At 57.2% G+C, this 18,102-nt stretch overlaps 1 protein-coding gene across 7 annotated transcripts in view; it reads left to right on the top strand.

Annotated features, from left to right (window-relative positions):
• The window catches only part of AFAP1 (actin filament associated protein 1), a 146,512-nt gene that overhangs the window by 92,644 nt on the left and 35,766 nt on the right, over positions 1–18,102 (top strand). For all 7 annotated transcript variants that reach the window (XR_009259775.1, XM_058723175.1, XM_058723173.1 and 4 more), the window contains 3 exons: positions 7,411–7,506; positions 9,129–9,210; positions 14,489–14,638. Coding sequence is in view for 6 of the 7 variants with exons in the window: in XM_058723175.1 (XP_058579158.1) it covers positions 7,411–7,506; positions 9,129–9,210; positions 14,489–14,638 (328 nt within the window). In the remaining variant the exon portion in view is untranslated. The remainder of the gene's footprint in view (positions 1–7,410; positions 7,507–9,128; positions 9,211–14,488; positions 14,639–18,102) is intronic.

Below are 18,102 nucleotides of genomic sequence, written 5' to 3'. Positions count from 1 at the left end.
CCTCAGCCGGTCCTCACTTCGCGCCTTGGATGAGCTACTTGGCTTCTCTGTGCCTCGGTTTTCTCCTCTGTGAAATGGGAGGAGGGTCCTAGTGGCGCCTGCTCTCTGACCTGTCAGGATAAAATAGTACGTTAAGGTGGACACGTTGAGAACAGCGCCGGGCACGCAGCGAGCGCTTCTGCGAGTGTGAGCTGCCGTCTCCGCCGCCGTTTGTTCTCGCTGTTACCGCGGTGCTGCCGTTTCTAGGTCTCAGCAAACGTACGAGCCCCAGCTGGAAGCAGTGTGAAAATCAGGATGAGAGCCGGATGCGTTCGAGGCCGGAGCTGGGGGCGTCCACATCACGGCCTCCAACCCTCCTTCGCTCGGGACGGCAAGATGCCTCCCGTGTGCCCACGGGACCTCCCCGAACCCGGCCTCCTCGCCTCCAGCCATCCGTGTTGTTCCCGCACGCCCAGTAAGGGCGCAGGGGCAAGGGCTGGTGGGGGGCGGGGGGCGCAGGCTCGCGAGGTCTTGGGGGCTCCTTGACGTTTAAACCATCGTGCCGGCCCACGTACGGCTGCCCGGATGTGGCCGGTTTCTCCCCCAGCCTCCGCGGTGGGCGTCCCTGCCTCCCGCCGCCCGGCCCGTCAGGAGGCGGCCGCGGTCACTGCTTTCTCGCCGTGGGCTCTTCCCGTGTGGGAACGTAATGTGTCCAGGTTATTTCTATCCTCCTTCTCTGATGAGTGAAAACTGCGGTGGTGTTAAAAATATATCCACCTTGTCTTCTTTGTCAAGGGGAGAGTGGCGGTTACTGTCTTCAGTCACCAAAATGGAGACACCTGTGCCTTCTGTCCTTCAGCCCTGCCAGACGGCCCCCCTCTGTGCTGGGTCTCTCGAGAAGCCACATTTGGGCTCTGTTGGTTTTTCACCCTCGTACTCTGGTGTTCTGTTCTCAGTTCTCTTCTCCACGTCTTTCTTTTGGCTTAATTCTTTATAGTTTTGGACTTCTATGGACTTGGTTGAATGATGAACTTCTCAGAGTTCATACTTAGATAATAGATTCTTAGCCTTTTCCTTATATACGTGCATCCACGTAAAGTCTCTGCAGAGACTTTTAAAGTCTAGCTGCGTCCTGTACATTCTGATGTTTGTATTTTTATTGTCATTCAGTTCAAGATGTTTTCTAATGTCCGTTGTGATTTCTTTTAAAAAAAATTTTTTTTTCAACGTTTTTTATTTATTTTTGGGACAGAGAGAGACAGAGCATGAACGGGGGAGGGGCAGAGAGAGAGGGAGACACAGAATCAGAAACAGGCTCCAGGCTCCGAGCCATCAGCCCAGAGCCCGACGCGGGGCTCGAACTCACGGACCGCGAGATCGTGACCCGGCTGAAGTCGGACGCTTAACCGACTGCGCCACCCAGGCGCCCCCGTTGTGATTTCTTTTTTGACCAGTGATTTATTCGGGAATACGTTGCTCACTTTCCACGTGTTTGGATTTTTAAAAATAATCTATTTTCTTTTAGTTTCTAGCTGAATCTCGCTGTACTCGGAACTTCATAGGATTTCACACTGCAGAGGTTTGCGGACTTGCGGTCAGTGTTGGGAAATGCCCTGAGTCTGTGCTGAGGGACGTGCATTTTGTGGTTGCTGGGTGCACAGGTCGACACGGGTTTTTCAGATCACAGTCATTAACTGTCATCTTCAGGACCTCTGATTCATTGGTTTTGTCCATATATATTGGTTTTGTGTATGGGATGAGATGTAAGGGTCAAAATCCATTTTCTTCCATGTGGATAGTCTGTCGTTTTAGTGCCGTTGATGACCTGAACTGCCTTGGTTGGAAATGTATTGACCGTGGGCATGCGGGCCCACCGCTGGGCTCCCGTCTGTTTCATTAGTCTGCTCGCATGTGGCCGTGCCGGTGCCACGTCGTCTTGATGGTGCAACTTTACACACAGTCTGGAAATTAGCTAGTCTGTGTCTTCTAACTTTGTTCTATTTTTTCTAAATGATTTAAAACTTTGAAACAATAATTTTCTGTGAAATAAGCCAATGCTGTCATCGTGGCTTTTTATTTCACATTGTCAAGTCCATAAGTTTATGACTGAAGTAGATTTTCCCCCCGAATCAAAGAACTTCTGTCACAAGAGGAACAGCCCTCATTTATCTGAGAGACGGCGTGTTAGACAGAGCGTGAGCGAAGGCTCTGAAATCTGGAATATATTCCCGGAAGGGCTTTAGCCCATCAGGATGTTCAAGGTCAGCAAACTCTTTCCCATTTATCTGTCAAGTGGAGGTGATAGTGATCAGAATTATCACAAAGGCAGGCTGAAAAGTTACACAAATGCACACTTAGGACTGTAATAAACTGTTGGAATGTAAGTGTCACCCCTTAGGGTTCCTCCTGTAGAAACTCTAAAACAACTCTCTGACGTGAACTGTGGTGTGAAACAGGGGCCGTGTCTTTGTTAATATAAACTGCTGTGTTGTTGTCCCAAACTTATTATCCAGGCTTTTGGTATTTTGAAGAGCAGCTTTAATGGCCCAGCTGACGTTCTCTGAGGCCGCTGTCAGGTGCGGAGAGCAGGAGGGCCGCGTGGGGTCTGCACCTGACCTGCCCCACGCCTCTTCAAGAATTGTGGCCAAGTTTGTTTCTCTTACTCTGGTCTGCAATGTGCCTTACCAGCTGCTCAGGCCAAAACTAACTGACTCTTGGTGTGTGTGTGTGTGTGTGTGTGTGTGTGTGTGTACAGATGCTGAAAACATGAGCCATTTTGTAGGGGTCAGTCAGAAGACAACAGCCAATGTTCCCAGAAACGGAGTGGTCAGGTTTCCTTAAAAAATGTGCAGAGATTGTGTTTCTGGAGATGAGGGCTCGGCTTAAAAGCAAACAAAAATACCACAGAACATATAACAATTTGTTTCCTGAAGGGTTTGTGATTCTGAATTTGGATCCCGTTCTCTTAAATACCTATTGAACCTCTCATGGAATGTGGCTCTTTAAAAAGAAACACATTAATACGAACTCTTCATTTGCAGCTATCCGAGCAACGTGGGTGATAAACCCTTTCTTTATTACTTCTGAATTAACCGTGTGGGGGCAGTTTGGCAATGAATGGAGATCAGAGCAGAAAGATAGTTTCAAAAAAGAAATCGGAAGTAATCCAGCTGGCTGGTTGGTCAAAACCGTGGAAGGAGACCGGCTTACGCCCTTCCATCTTTTCCACAGTGCCCTTCTCTGTACCTGGGCTGTAATTATGGTTGAGTCTGGGGGAAGGGAAATGATCCCATGTTGGCGGGATGCCACGGATGGCCCCGAGCCTGGCCCCAGGTGTGTCCGGGTCCCCTGTGGCCTGCTGGATGCCGTCTCTTTCCCAGGCATCGCCAGAGACACTGCACTCTGCACAAGGAATTTAAGTTCGGTCGGGGGAGCGGGGAGAAGTCGGTCGAGAACAAAAGAACATCCTTTATGTGCAGAGTTCTAAACCTGCAGATACATGGGTTGGGTTTGTTAGGAAAGGCTTCTCAGGAGAGGTGAGGACACCACTTGGCCTCGATGGCGAGGCCACCGCATCTGGCGATGTCAGTGCGCCCGTCCCTTGGACCTTCGTGGGCAGAACGGGTCCAGCTGTGGAGCAGGGGAGAGGGGACAGTGCGGTGAGTGGGAGAGAGTGTGAGGTTAGCCTCCTGTGGGTGGGGTCGGTGCCACAGATGTGGCTATTATCTGCACACTCCTTTTTCGTGTTTTAACTGTTTGTTCTCCAAGGATTTCAGAAATCTGTGCAGAGGCTTGGGGACAGGCTGTCATGAGAGTTTACTTTATGTGACGGCCCGCTTTCTTTCCCCCTGGATTCCATTCATTCATCTTTCTTTCCCTATAGAAAACGTCAAGTCCATTTTATTTCCTTGTTCCCTCCTTTTTTTAAAATCTTTAATCAGATCTTTAATTTTTTGAAAATGTTTATTTTTAAGCGAGAGAGAAAGCACATGAGCAGGGGAGGGGCGGAGAGAGAGAGGGAGACACAGAGTCTGAAGCAGGCTTCACGCTGTCGGCACAGAGCCCGATGTGGGGCTCAGCCCCGTGAACCGTGAGATCACGACCTGAGCCAGAGCCAGACGCTCAATGCACTGAGCCCCCCAGGCGCCTCCCAATCAAACTTTTTACGTTGCTGTTATGTGCTCGGCTTTGGGAAGACCCACATAAGCAAGATGCAGCCCCATGTGGGAAAGCGGGCCCAGCTGAGGAGAAGACACGGGCCGGTGGGCGCACGGGGTGCGAGAGCCGTGTGCACGTGAGGACGGGGGTGCCGCTGCACACGCCGTGTGGGGCTCACACGCCAGACATGTGGCTCCGAGGACGAGCCCCATCCGGCCGGGAGGAGGAGCACAGCTCCCCGCACACAGTTCGGATGGCCGCCCGGGAGGCCGGGAGGGACATCGGAGCCGCGTCACGGCGCCGTGGGCCCTCCCGCGTCGGACAGAGCGAGAGTGAGAAGGGACGGTTGCTTCTTGCGTAAACGCTTTGCCAGAGGGGGCTTCCTGCAGGTTGTGTTCTGCGGTGTGAAACGAACTTGGGAGCTTCCGGCCGGTTGGCACGGTTGTCCTGTGGTGCGTCCTCTGGGGCAGGCCACCGGGACGGGGGACGGGAGCCCACGTGTGCCGCTTGCCTGCTCTGGCAGGAGCGCGGCTGGTCACCTCGCGTTCTGCGGTCCTGCCTCCCGTGGTGGCCCAGGGGCCTTGTGTCCTGCATGTCCCGGGCGAGGGCACTCGGCCTCTCGTATGGAGAAGGCAGTGGCATTGGGGTTGAAACCCCGTTGCCGCCTGACCCCAGGGCCCCGGAGATTGCGCTGCGTTGTACTCTTTCCCTTGAGAAAAGACAGAATCTTGTTCTTGGATCGAATGAAAATTTGCCTTGTCGACTACAGATCTGATAAAGCCGCAGGGGAGGTGTGGGGACAGAGGCCTGGCACAGGGCAGCAGGAGCGGAATCAGCACGGACAGAGACTGGGGTGTCCGGAAGGCCCGGGTCGATTCATGTCGCTTCGGTGATGCTTTCACAGCTCACAACCGACGAGGAAAAAAAAAAAAACTGTGGCAGCAAGTCCTCTGGGCTTTTCTTTCTTCTTCCTTTTTCCTATTTTAGCCCCAAACCTGTACCTTGCTTGATAGTTTTCTCATAAAACGGCTGAGCGGGAAAATGGCTGGCCGCGGTGTCCTGGGCTCCTGCGGGTTCCTGGCGCTCATCCCGGCGTCAGTGCAAGGCGGCGAGTTTGGGCATGTGTGCTGAGATCCCGTTGCAAAACCCCTACCAGGATATCTGGGGCTTTGGCACTTCAGTTCTGCCCCGAAGGTGCTTGGGTCGGACTCAGATTGCAGTTTAGTTCCAAAAGGAACAGAAGACGTTTTGAAGGAACCGCCGGCTGACTTCTGCCTTACCAGAATGCACGGCCCGCCGCCCCGGATCCCGGTCTGTCCTGTTCGCTGCACATCCCCGGTGACCACAACCACGTCCAGCTCACTGCTGGACCTCAGTGGTGATGGAGGGGACGGCGGGTGACCACGGGGGCGCTGTGAGCACTGGCGGGGCTGAGGATCACCACACCCGTCCGTCGAGGGCGGGACCCCCTCTGAGCCGTCGGCGTCAATGGTGAGGACGCTCCCCGTGGTGACGGTGACGGTGACGATGACCGGAGCAGCACCGCGTGCCGGGTGCCGGCTCAGGCATTTTGCGGAGCGGGTCTCGTTTTCTCTTAATTTAATCACAGCCGTGTACATGGCGGGACAGGCCACCCTGACCCTCCCTCCTTTGCCGGTGAGGAAACGGAGGCTCAGCGAGGTCGGGGCCTCGAGCTGGTAGCTGAGGTTCTGGCTTCACATTTCGCTGAGAAGACGGAGCCGGCCAGACAGGAGCGTCCCCAGACTCCTGCCACCAGATACGCCGGCCTCTCTGTGTCCCCCTGCCTTCTCCGGACCCCGCCCTCCTGCCGCCTCTGGAAGACCCTCTTCTGCTCGCCTCCTCCCCGGGAGCCCCTCGGTCACTCCCCGCCCCCAGCAGAGGGGCTTTCTCTCTCCTCCTCCGTGCTCCGGGGAGCTGCACCCTCCCGCCTCGCCCCCGCTTCCCTGGCCGCTCCGGCTCATTCTTGCACGAGCCTCGCCCCTTTGGCTCAGCCCCCAAGTGCTGACCAGCTCTGGTCCTCCTCCTGGACCTGCGTCCTGCTCTGTCTGCCCTCCCTCTGGCGACTCACACCCCCCACCCCCGGGCTCTTCTCCCCTGACTGCCTAGTTCACTTCCAGCTCTGTCTGGAAGCTTGCCTTTGCTTCCACTCACCCGCCTCGCTTCCCCCCCACCCGCTGCTGCTCTCCGCCTCCCCCGTCGTCGGAGTATATGGCAGCACCCAGCCGCCTTGGAGTGGGCACCTCCCTCCTGCCCCACCCTCCGGCAGGGCCTGCTGGTTCTCCAGAATCTTCCAGAGGCCGCCGTTCAGCTCCTTCCTGCCATCGCCCCAGCCTGCACTGCCCCCTTCTGTCCCCCGAGCCACCGCACGACGGCCCGACTCCTTTCCTTGTACTTGTCTGTGTTCCTCCCTCTGCAGCCCGCGTGCGTCTAGCTCTTGTGCCGGGGCATGCTCCCTGTTTCAGGCACTGCCTCCGGCCATTTCAGTCTCACAGGTGGGGCTGTCGCGTGTCTGCGTGGCCGGTGGGAACACTGAAGCACAGAATAGGTCACCGGTTTGCCCAAGATGCAGGGCGGGACGAAAACCCAGGCAGTTGGGCTCTGGGGCCCGCGCTCTCGGCCCCCGTGCCGTACCGCTTCTCAGAAAGTCAATCCCGTCACCCCTGGGCTTCTCACTGCACAAACCCAGCCCCCCTCGCTGGCCTGAGCGTGCTCCGTGACCCTCCTGGTGGCCTCTCCCCCGTCTCTGCCACACGGTACTAGGTGCCGTCCTTAAACACTTCACATCCGCCACGGGGCCTTTGCACCCGTTGGTCCTTCTGCCTGGGCGCCTTTTCCGCCAGTTCCTCACGTGGCCACATCCTTCTGGCCATTCGACTCCCGGCTTACGTGTCACCCCAGCGAGGCCCCCGGATCTTACAGATCAGCCACTCCCCTTTTGGTAAACATCACCTTCCGGTCTTTGGGCCCTTCTGCTGTCTTACTTTCCCTTCATGTTTGGGGGGTTTCCCTTCATGTTGGGGGGAACAAGAGCCCTTGTTCACCGTGATCTCTAGATAATCCTGGACGGGAAGGCCCGTGAACGCAGGGCATGGCCTGTGTCAGTCCAGGATCGGAGACGCGTCTGGTGGGTGAGTGAGTGAACAGACGGCGTCTTAGAGCTTAAAGCCACGTGCTTTCGCGCCCACGGATTTTCCGCCCACGCCATGGGTCCCTGCCTTTGCGAGAGCTCAGGCGTGTCTGCACCTCTTACAGGTGATCCGAGAGGTCTACAGTAGCTGCAGCGGCCCAGCGGATTCAGAGGGGCCTCCGCCATCAAGCTCCCCGGTGCACAAGACGGAGCTGGAGAAGGTAAGGGCGTGTTTCTTCCCGGGAGCGGTGCTCTTGCAGTCATGGAGGCCTCCCTCAAAGTTTTGGCGACATTCTCTGAGGATCCGAGCACTTAAAGTTGGGAGAGAAAATGCAGTTCAGCTGCTTGTGCCTCAAGTGCCTACTCTGTACGAAGCCTGAGTCAGTCACTTCGTAGACTGCACGGTTGGTTTGAGGTTCCCAGCGACAGACGCGGAAATAGGGCTGAAGGTGTTAATGGACTGGAGCTGCTCAAGGTCGTGGCTGTTACGTGGCTGTTCTGCGTGCCGCTCTGTCTGTGTGTGTCTGGAATCCAGCGGGCGCCACACAAGTGCGCCTTCCCGAAGACCCGGGATACGATCATTCCCTGCAGACCGGGGTGCATTCCCTCTCTGCCCTGCGTGCGTTTCACCCGTGGGAAGACGCAGTGAGCGCCCCGCACAGGGGCCGGAGGGTTGGCCTTTCTTGCCAGAAACGTGTAAGCCCATCACTGTGGCGCACACGCCCAGCCCCCTCTGGCCGTGCTTCCTGTGTCTGCACGCGCGGAGATCTCGTTTGCGTGGAGGCCAGGTGGTCTTCTGTGGGTAGCCCGGGTCCCAGGAAGCTTCTGAGTCCCCCCTGTCTGGCCCCCACTGCCAGGGAATGGATCCTTCTTTGTCTCTTCTCGTTTTAGTCTGGATTCTGCCGGAAGCAGAACTGACAGGCTGTGCGTGTTATCAACATACAAAATTTAAATATAAAATGTTTTAGATAAGATCATGTGTGTATGTGCACAGATATACACACACAAGTACACACTCATTTATACGTGAGGAGATTTGTGATGAGGGATTGGCTTATGTGATCACGGAGGCTGACAAGTCCAAAATGTACGGTGTAGGTCTGCGGGCTGGAGGTGAAGTCTGCGGGCAGTCTTCTGGAGAATCCTCCCTTGCTGGGGAAGGCTGGTCTTTCTGCGCGGTGCAGACCTTCACCTGATTGGGTGAGGCCCACCCACAGTCTGCTTACTCACAGACCACTGATTTCAGTGTTAGTCTCATCCACCCCACCCACCACCTCCAAGTTGACACGTAAAATTAACCTCACAGGCCTCGCCCAGACATTGGGACACGGCAGATGCCGGACGCAAACGATTGCGCGGATGCGCGTGTGCCCTTGGGTGCTTTTGACAGCGGCTGGGCTCTGTGTGTCCTCGGAGTGTTTGTTACGAGCAGATCTTTGACCTTCCCCCGTAATTGGCAGACGACAGGAAGAAAGGAGATGGGTGGTGGGCTGTTTATTTCTGGGAGGATCCTGTGGCTCGGTGAGGCTTGGTGAGGGGAATGTCCTTTTGCAATCTGAATGTTTTTCAAAATTGCTTGCAAGAGGTGACGTGGGTGAGGGGCGGTATAGAGCGCCTCCTTGGCGAGTTCTTCCCTCTTCCCCGCCGTCTGGGAGCCTGGGAGCCGTAGCAGCGAGCCGGCCAGCCGTGCGTCCCCATGCTCGAGCCCCGGCTCCTTCTGGGCTGTCGCGAACTTGGCCCGCGCTTCCTCCCACTGCGGAGAGGGCTTTTGACTGACCCGGGATGTGTCACTCGGCCAGCGTGAACCACCGTGAGCATAACTTGGTCCTTTGTGCCCTCACAGAAACTGTCTTCTGAGAGGCCGAGCTCCGACGGGGAGGGCGCTACCGAAAACGGAATCACCGTGTGTAACGGAAAAGAACAAGGTGAGTTCTGCTCGTGCCGAAAACACGTAAACCACAAAGCAAAAACCAAAGTGAGAAACACAATTTAAGAAACTGCAGTCGGCTCTGTGAACTCTGAGACCATCTGCTCGGTGGCTCGGTCGTGTGTGTCATCGCCCAGAAGTGCACGGAAACCCCCTTGGACGATGCGAGCCCATGTGTTCGCCTGCCGTCCTGCCGAGCCCTGGCCTCGGTTTTTCCCCATCGTCCTGCGGGTGCCCTGCGCATATTTAAACCTTCGGGCTCCCAGACCTGATGTATCGCCAAGAGGAATTTGCAGTGGGGAGACCTGAGTGTCCGTGAAGAGTGGGTGGGCAGTGTGGCCGGCAGCCCGTGGCCCGCTCCACGTCACCTGCACGTAGCCCAAGAGCCCAAGCAAGCCTTCCCGCTGCGTGAGGGCCCTTCCCAGCGTCCCCTGTGCGGGACGCCAAGGCCAGGCTCACAGACTTCTGGTCATTTGAAATCAGAGGTTCTGAAAACGTCTTTTATTCACCTTCACGTAAAAACCGTTTGTGTAAGCCGTGGTTCAATACACACGACATAAAATTGACCACGTCGACCATTTTGCGTCCACCTCGGCCGCGTTAAGGACGCTCACGGACTTGGTGCCGCCGCCCACCATCCCCGTCCAGGGCTCTTTTCGTCTCGTGAGACTGGCGCTCTGTCCCCAGGAAGCAGTGGCTCCCCTGCCCTCCTTGAGCCCCTGTGCCCACCGTTTTCCCTTCTGTCTCTGTGAGCCTGACAGCTCGAGGAAACTCACGAGTGCAGCCGTACGGTACTGTCCCTTCGTGGCCGGCTTGTTTCACTCACCACGATGTCCTCGGGGTCCGTCTGCATGGGAGCAGCTGTCAAGGTGCCCTTCCTCTTAAGGCTGCCTGCCATCCCTTTGTCTGGATGGACCAGGCTGGGTTTATCCGTTCCTCCGTCAGCAGACATTTGGGCTCCTCTGTGTTTTGGCCGTCGTGAATGGAGCTGCCGTGAATGTGGGCGTGTGGAGTTTGAATTCTCTTTTTCTAAGTCAGCTTCACAAGGCGTAAATGTGTGCAGTAAAATCCACGCTTTTTGGCACATGGTTCTTCGAGCTGAGACAAACACGGGCCTCTAACCATGACCGCAGTCAGGATGTGGAACGTTTCTGTGACCCCGAGACGCTCCCTCGAGCCCCCGGCAGCCACTGGCGCGTGTTGTGTCCTCTCCAGAAGGCCCTGCGAGTGGAATCAGGTGGCACGTGGCCTTTGGGTCTGGCCTCTCTGTCTAGCTCAGCGCCCTGCACATGCGCCCACACCGTGGCACGCCCCACAGTCTGCTCCTCTGTGTGGCCGAGCTGCATGCCGGTGTGTGCGGACCACGGCTTGGGTATCCCCCCACCGCCTGGACAGCTGGGGGTTTCCAGGCTTGCGCGCAGTGAGTAAGGCTGTCCTAGACATTCGCAACAGGTTTTCGTTTCTGTTGGATAAAAATCTAGGGGTGTGGCTTGTCAGGCGTGTGCATTCTCGCCACCTTGCCGCTGTCATTTTGTTTTGTTCTATATATTTCGGCCCTTTCTGTGGGTGTGTGGAGCTACGTAGTTGTGGCTCGAACTTGCACTTCCCTGAAGACCAGCCATGTTAATTGAGCATTTTTAACGTGCTCATTTGCCAGCCACATCTCAGCCGAAGACACGTCTGCCCGGATCTTTTGCCTGTATTTGTATTGGGTTTTTGTTCATATTATGGACTCTAGAGAGTTCTTTAATGTTTTGAATATGAGTCCTTTATCAGTGTGTTTTGCATGTAGTCTCTCCCAGCCTGTGGCTTGTGTCCTTCCCGGGGTGTGTGGCCTGAGAGGAGGCTGGGATTTGTGGGTCGTGGGGACGTTTCCCCTGTGCAAAGCCAACAGCCTGTGTGCTCGCAGCCCCGTGACCTTGGCTTCCCAGGGGAGCGGTCCGCCCACCCGGCTCAAGCGCGCTGTGCCAAGCAGGCGTCTCCCAGCTCTGAAAGGAAGTCCCCTTAAACCAAATAGCAATCCAGGCACTAAGAATGTTAAAACCCAAGTAAGCCGGCCTGCTGCGATACCACAGGCTTCGCGCCAGAAGGTCACGACCTCTGCCTTTGCCCCTGCGATTCCCTAGCTCGGTCGTGTCTGGGTGTAATTTTAGTCTTCTCTGTCGGAAGTTACTCGGTGGAAGGTATCATCTGTGTCTTCCGTGGGCACATTATGTGTAATCAAAGCCCGGAAAGCAGTCTTTACACTTTGCCCCAAAACAGAATAACATACCATCTCCGGTCCCTGCTCGGATGTTGAGGCACGGCACACGTTGTTGGTCTCTGTCCTTGTTTGCCATTTCCTCTCCTGGGTCCCTGCTGGAAATTAGGTTCACAGAATGATACGAATGTCTGTATATACGTGTTAGGGAATATACGTGTGTGTGTGTGTGTGTGTGTGTGTGTGTGTGTGTGTGTGTAGAGAGAGAGGGGGAGAGAATATATCTGTACCTAACCACCCACCTTCTCGCTCATGACCGATTTGCAGTCGAGAGATTTCAACACAGCTCCCCACATCCCTAGCCATCTTGTGACTCAGGTTCTCCACTGGCCGTAGGGATGTGTCTGGGCTGACGATATCCATGGCTTTAAAAATGCTGGGAGTTGGCTTTGCTTCGGTGGTCTGTCCCTCACTGCCTGCCAAGCACTGACGGCGTGTGACGTTTGGACCCTGCGGCTTTCCTGGTCTCTGAATTTATTGGAGAGTTCTGAGTCTTGGAGGTGTCTTCGTAATTCCATTACATGTGTCAAATCCTGCCTTCTGTGTAGCGAGTAGCATCAACACATTCTCACGTCCCGACATACTTTGGCTCTTCCTTCCAGGGAGTCCCTTCTGCTTTTGTAAAAACTTAATCAGTGGTCCTTCAGGGAATTAGAAGCATCGGGTCTTTTCTTGGTGGTCAGGTCCTTCCCCAGCAGGAGAAAATGCTGGTAGAGTCAGAAGTAAATGTAACGTCTTCGCTTTGAGCCACAAGGAAGAACTCCGTGTGCTCCCCAAGCTCTGCGGAAGGGGGTGCTCAGGGCACGCCGGGAGCGTCTTCCTTTCAAAGCTCAGTTTGAACGGGACTGCGGTCAGAGGTGGTCTCGAGGCTCTTCTGAAACGCTTCGGTGTGGCCACACGGAAAGCACAATGACAGAGTTGTCCCGACCGCGGACGCCCACGTCTGGGGGTAGCTGGGCGGGGGGGTGGGGTGGGAGTGTGCCAGTCCACCAAGATGGCGACAGGTTCTTGGTGTGTTATTTGAAGAGAGGAGGGGCAGGCGCTGGGAGAGCGTAGGGGAGGCGGGGTGCTTGTCCTGTGCTCCATCCATGCGCCTGTGTCACACCAAGGCTTCACGAGATACCACAGCCTGGAGGCGGAAAGCACGGGCGTTCATTTCTCACGGTCCGCAGGCGGGAGCCCTACCTGGAGGTGCCATCAGAGCGGTCTGCTGGCGAGGGCCTCTTCCTGGCTTGCAGACGGCCGCCTCCCGCTGTGTCCTCACGTGGCCTTTCTTCCGTGTTCAGTCTCTTATTAAGAAGGGCACTGATGCTGCGGGATCAGGGCCCCACCCTTATGATCCTGTAACCCCATCACCAAATACGGCTGCACTGGGCTTGGAGCTTCAATGCAGGGGTTCTGGGGGGCACCTACTTTCAGTCTGGAACAAAGGCTGTGTTTACCCAGAAGTTTGGCTTGGCTTCTTGTCTTTCAACTGTCGTTTCTTTCTAGAGAGGCAATAACGGTGAACACAAAGTGACTCGAACTCGGGATGGTGCTGAGTCTGCCGGGCCAGGGAGTGCGAGAGCAGACCGGGTGGGACTGGGATGTGGGCCCGTGCCTGGTGTCCCCAGGGCCAGGTGGGATGTGAGCCTGCCCCTGGTGTCCCGTGGGTCAGGTGGGACGTGGGCCCGCGCCTAGTGTCCCCAGGGCCAGGTGGGACGTGGGCCTGTGCCTGGTGTCTCATGGATGGCAGATTGGGACTGGAGGAGCGAGAACTGCCCAACCCCCTCGCCCACCCCCATCGGGAGAGCGATCGTGTCAGTCTGTGTTACAGGGGCCTTTAGGAATGAGGCCTAGGGTTGTAATCCCTCATCCCCCAGTCCCCTGTCTCTGAAATTATTCTGTGTGTGTTTAAGGTATGTTCCTTTGGGCCCAGGATGAGCAGGAGGGGAGAGAGTTCCTCACTTTCATTACATTGTCAAAAGACCCCTTGTGGGTTACAGATCGGGAGGCTCGAGTCACCCTGGACAGGGCGACACCAGGAGGGCGATGGGGAGCCCCTCTCCCGGCCCACCCCCCTCCGTAGTGAAGCCACACTTGCCCCTCCCGGAGGCTCATCGTCCTGTGCGATTCTGGCAAAGGTGCCTTTTCCCCTTCGATCCAGGACCAGGCACGCAGTGGCCCTCAGGTGATGGGGGTGAGTGACCTCTCCTTTGCACAGTTGCCGTGGGAGGAAAGGTCTTCCTTGGCCCCCGGTCCCGGGTGCGCTTTCTCACGCACCTTCCGATCTCTGCGAGATCCCAGACGGGGGTCCCGAGTTGCCAGGTGTTGCTGTTTCCCAAGGGGAGCCGGAAGTCATCTTGGTGCACAGCGTCTGCGTATTTGGCGTATCTGGTACATTTGCGACCTCGTAACTTCATGCCGTGCAGGCCAAAGCAGAGCGTAATGGGCTCAGATGGCAGCTGCCATCCTGGGCGTTCTGGGGAGGGTGAGGGGCTGGTGGAGGGCTCCTGGGACTGGGGAGGACCCGCGTCCCCCTGTCCCTCCGCCAGCCCCTCCCCAGGCCGCCCTGCTTCTTTCCATCCCTCCCTCCAGCCTCACAGCCTCCGTGTTCCTGACGCTCCCCCTGCCCAGAAGGCTCTCGCTTGGTCCGGCTGCTTCCTCGTCTCCCAGCTGGCGGTTCAAAGTCGCCCCTCCAGGCGGCTTGCCCACCGCCCGGGGCCTGTCCACGTCACCCAGTGTAGACCGCGCGGGCCTGGCTGCCATCGGGCCTCCTCTGCGTGTGACTGCATGTGTGCGTGTGTACACGTGCTTGCACACCCGTGTGCGTCGTCGCTAGCACATACACTCCTTCTGAACACCTGTTTGCTGTATTCTTTTGTGTCCACACCAGCAGTCGGCTCATAGCAGGTGCTCAGTGGGTACAAATTGAGGAAAATAAAATGGACTGCGATTTATGCTCTGTCCCTAATATTTCCGTTAAAGTCTACAACTGACACTCTCTCTCTCTCATTTCCATCGTCACTCTTAACAGTTAAGAGGAAGAAAAGTTCCAAATCAGAGACCAAGGGAACCGTGTCTAAAGTCACTGGGAAGAAGATCACCAAGATCATCGGCTTGGGGAAGAAAAAGCCCTCGACGGATGAGCAGACCTCGTCCGCGGAGGAGGACGTCCCCACGTGCGGTAAGCCGGGGTTCCCCGGCCGGGAGCGGCGCTCACCCCACTTGTGTCCTTCTTTCCTGGAGTTGCCTCTGCATCGTGCGGGCTTTTCCCAGTCAGGCTTGTGATCACCTGAATGGTGGAAAAGGCGCTACATTTCTGCCGCTTATTAATAAAAGATCGTGCCGGGGTTTGAGACGATCTCCGAGGTTCTTTCAAGATGAAAAACAAATTCCTGCTGTGATCCCGTGAAATTCTCCCAGAGTCCTTTTAAGCATTTCTGAGCTGGGGCACACGTGCCTTGGCGAGCGAAGGAGGGAGCGTGGGGCTCGGAGCGGCGTGCGTGGGGTTACCGCTGGCGTTCCCCCCGGGCTACAGCGGTAGAACGAGCATCCTGGCGGCGCTGTCGCTCAGCCCGTCACCTCAAGTCCCTTCTGAGGGGCTGCCCTGTCCAGGAAGGGGTGGGCACCCGCAAAGCGGCCCCGGCCCTCCCGTGTGAACAAGGAGTCACGGGAGGAGACGTGCAGTGCGGCCTGGTGACAGAGGAGGGAAGCCGGCACAGCGGGAGAGTGTCACAGGGACCCTGGCCAGGTGGAGGCCCGGTAGGGCAGCCTCTGGGGACAAGTGGCGGGTGAGGTTGGACAGGTGTCCTGTTTCCTTGGCCACCGTGCAGCCGTTCTCAGGAGAACAGCACCGAAAGCCGGACGGCGGGGCTTTGGCCTCTATTAGGAACCGAGGGTAGGCCGTGGGTGCTCGTAGAGCCGCGGCACATCCAGGGTTCTGTCCCTGCAGGTCCCTGGTCCCCTCCCTTTGCAGACTCGCCCTGTTCACCCCTCTCTCCGCGAGCATCCATCTGCCCGGGGTATCGGGCTTTACTGGGGTGTAATGCCGCCCCAAGTGCCCGAGTTGGCCATACAGACAAGGGGAAGTTAATTCAGCAGCTGCCGCATGCCAGGGCGCGAGCCGTGTGCCGGGAGGACGCTAGGGACAGGTAGCGCTGTGGCAGAGGGGCAGGCTGCAGAGTGCCGGACACAGGCACGTGCCGTACCCCGAGGGCAGGTCACGGGGAGTCCCGGCTCCCTTCTGGCCTTGACAGTCGGGGTTCGAGGAAGCCACCCGCATGAGGCTTCCGCGGGCCCTGTAGAGACCCGTCCTTCGTCAGGCCGGGGCAACCCTGGGTGGTGGCGCACGTGCCGTGGAAGCCGGCTGGGGGGTCCTCTCGGGAGGTCCCGTTAAGCTGCCATCTCTCGATTGTCGGGGAGCGCCCTGGCAGCCGAAGGAGGCCAAGGGTCTAGGAGCCCGTGCATTCAGGTCCCCGAACTTGGCAAATGGCAGCGGGGTCATAGGGGCGGGCCGACTGATGCTGTGTCCACTGCCCTACGTGAAGGAGGGGGCATCACCTTGTTGAAGTTACAGCAGGGGTGGGGGCGGGGCTCTAGCACAGAGGGGTGACGCCAGGATGCTGTTTCCCTTTTGCCTCTGACTTTCTTGGTGCGGCAAGAGTCTCTGGGTGGTGTGGGACTGTCCCTCCTTTCGCACTGGCCCTGGAGGGGAGTTAGGGATTAGAAATGCAAGGAGGGAGCCATCCAAAAAAGGAAACAAATTCTGTCACGAAAAGCAAACATTGACGTGGGAGGCGAGCTAGACCGCAGGGTCCAGACGCTGAGCTCTGGAAGGCCTTGGCCTGCGGGAGCCTCACAGCCCGTGGAGGCGCAGCTGGCCCACGGGCCCGACGCTGCTCCTTCCCTGGAGCTCCCTTCTGCATAGCCCTTCGCTCCCCGGGAGACTCCCCGCTCATAACCCCTCGCACACGGCCTCATTGATTGTATTGGCCGTCCGGCACTGCCAGAAATCCTTTGCTGGCACTTTCTTGGAAACGCTTGGTCACTCAGCGGGCAGAAAGGGTGAATCTGAAACCTGTAATATGCAGGTGTGGATTTCTATCAAGCTGCTCAGTGGATATCTTTCGTCTCTGTTAAGAGAACCTTCTCTGTCCACAAGATTTTAAAATTGTCATTTAGATCTTCGCTGGGTCCAGGGGCCACAGAAGGGGTCTGTAGAGAGAGGCGGGAGGAAAATGACTATCCTCAATTATTCTAGTACCTCTGTAAAGTTTTACGCAGAAAATGTCAGCTGGATAAAGGCCGGAGACGCCAACCCTGCCGAGTGGTGGCCGTGCGGCCGCTGGCCCCGTGCGGCAAGCAGAGGGGAGCTGAGCCGGACGGGCCGGAAGGACCGTGCCGCTGGGCGGGCAGACGCGAGCTCCCGGGAGCGATCGAGACCTGGGTTCCAATCCAGCCCTTCCGTGAAATGCGGCCCAGCAGGTGGGCCTCCGGGTGCGTGATAACGATGCAGTGGGGGTAGGAGATGGTTTCTGCAGGCGCTCCACGGGGAGTGGGCTGGGGCAGTGGGTCCCGCGGCCGCTGACCGGGTCAGCCCAGCCAGCCCTGTACCGCTGCCCATTACCGCCCCGAGGCCCTGAAGTGATGGTGAGCGTCAGCCCGGTGCGCTCGCCGCCACGCACAGGCTGCGGCCCGAGACGTGCACCAGACCGCCCCCCCGGCAAAGAGGGGTCTTCTGTTGGCCCCCTTCTGGTGCTTGCCTGTCCCTGTCTACACTCGGCAGGGGTCGGGAGACACGTGTCCTCATCCTCTCCGCCCCGTCTGTCCATTGCCGGACCAGCGTGCAAGCCCCACCTGGCCGCCGTCTCTGTGCCCTCCAGGCCACCAGGCGCGAGTGTGACAACTCAGAGTCTGTGCTGAAACGAGAGTTGCTTCTGCCTCCCGGTTCAGAGCCTCTGATGGTCGTGTCCCAGCCTGATTCCACAGCTGTCCCTCCCATCCTCCTGGGTCACGTTCACACCGCCTGGCTCCCTAGTCACGCCCCAGTGCCCGGCGCGGAGCCTGGCAGACAGGGGCAGTGCAGCCCACGCCCGACTGGCTGAATTACCTTCGGCGAGTTGTGGAATCTCTCTAGGCCTCAGGTTGCTCCTCTGGGAAACGGGCCCATGCTTACTTTGTCTTCTTAAGAAAGATGTCTTCCTAAAGATGAAATCATGAAACACTAAGGTCCATGCTTAATAAGTAATGTTGTCGTTATTTGCTCACCTGATGAGCTTATTTTAAAAAACCCAAGCAGACAGACAGACAGACCAAAGCAGCGTGAGGGCAGTACTGGGGGGGAGCAGCCTGGGTGCTGAGAAACACAGAAGCGGGCGGAAGGAGAGGCCCCGGGTCAAGGTGGAGGTCTCTGTGGAGGCAGCACGACCTGAGCTAGTGAGAGGCCTTGCTGGATATTCCCAGGGTCCCTTCTACATCTAGCATTCTGTGACTTTGTGGAGTTTTCAACGGTAGGGTTTTTTGGCACGCGGGGAAACCCTATACCTCTCCCCTTCTGTCATAACCTGCCCCACAGGACATCAGGTGACCTTTAATCAAGGGGGAGGAAAGAGTGCGTGACATAAGTCGCTGCCCTGGGGTGTTGGCATC

The sequence above is a fragment of the Neofelis nebulosa genome, chromosome 3 (assembly GCF_028018385.1).
Source record: "Neofelis nebulosa isolate mNeoNeb1 chromosome 3, mNeoNeb1.pri, whole genome shotgun sequence".
Lineage (NCBI taxonomy): Eukaryota > Metazoa > Chordata > Mammalia > Carnivora > Felidae > Neofelis > Neofelis nebulosa.
This window is presented reverse-complemented; position numbering and strand designations above follow the sequence as displayed.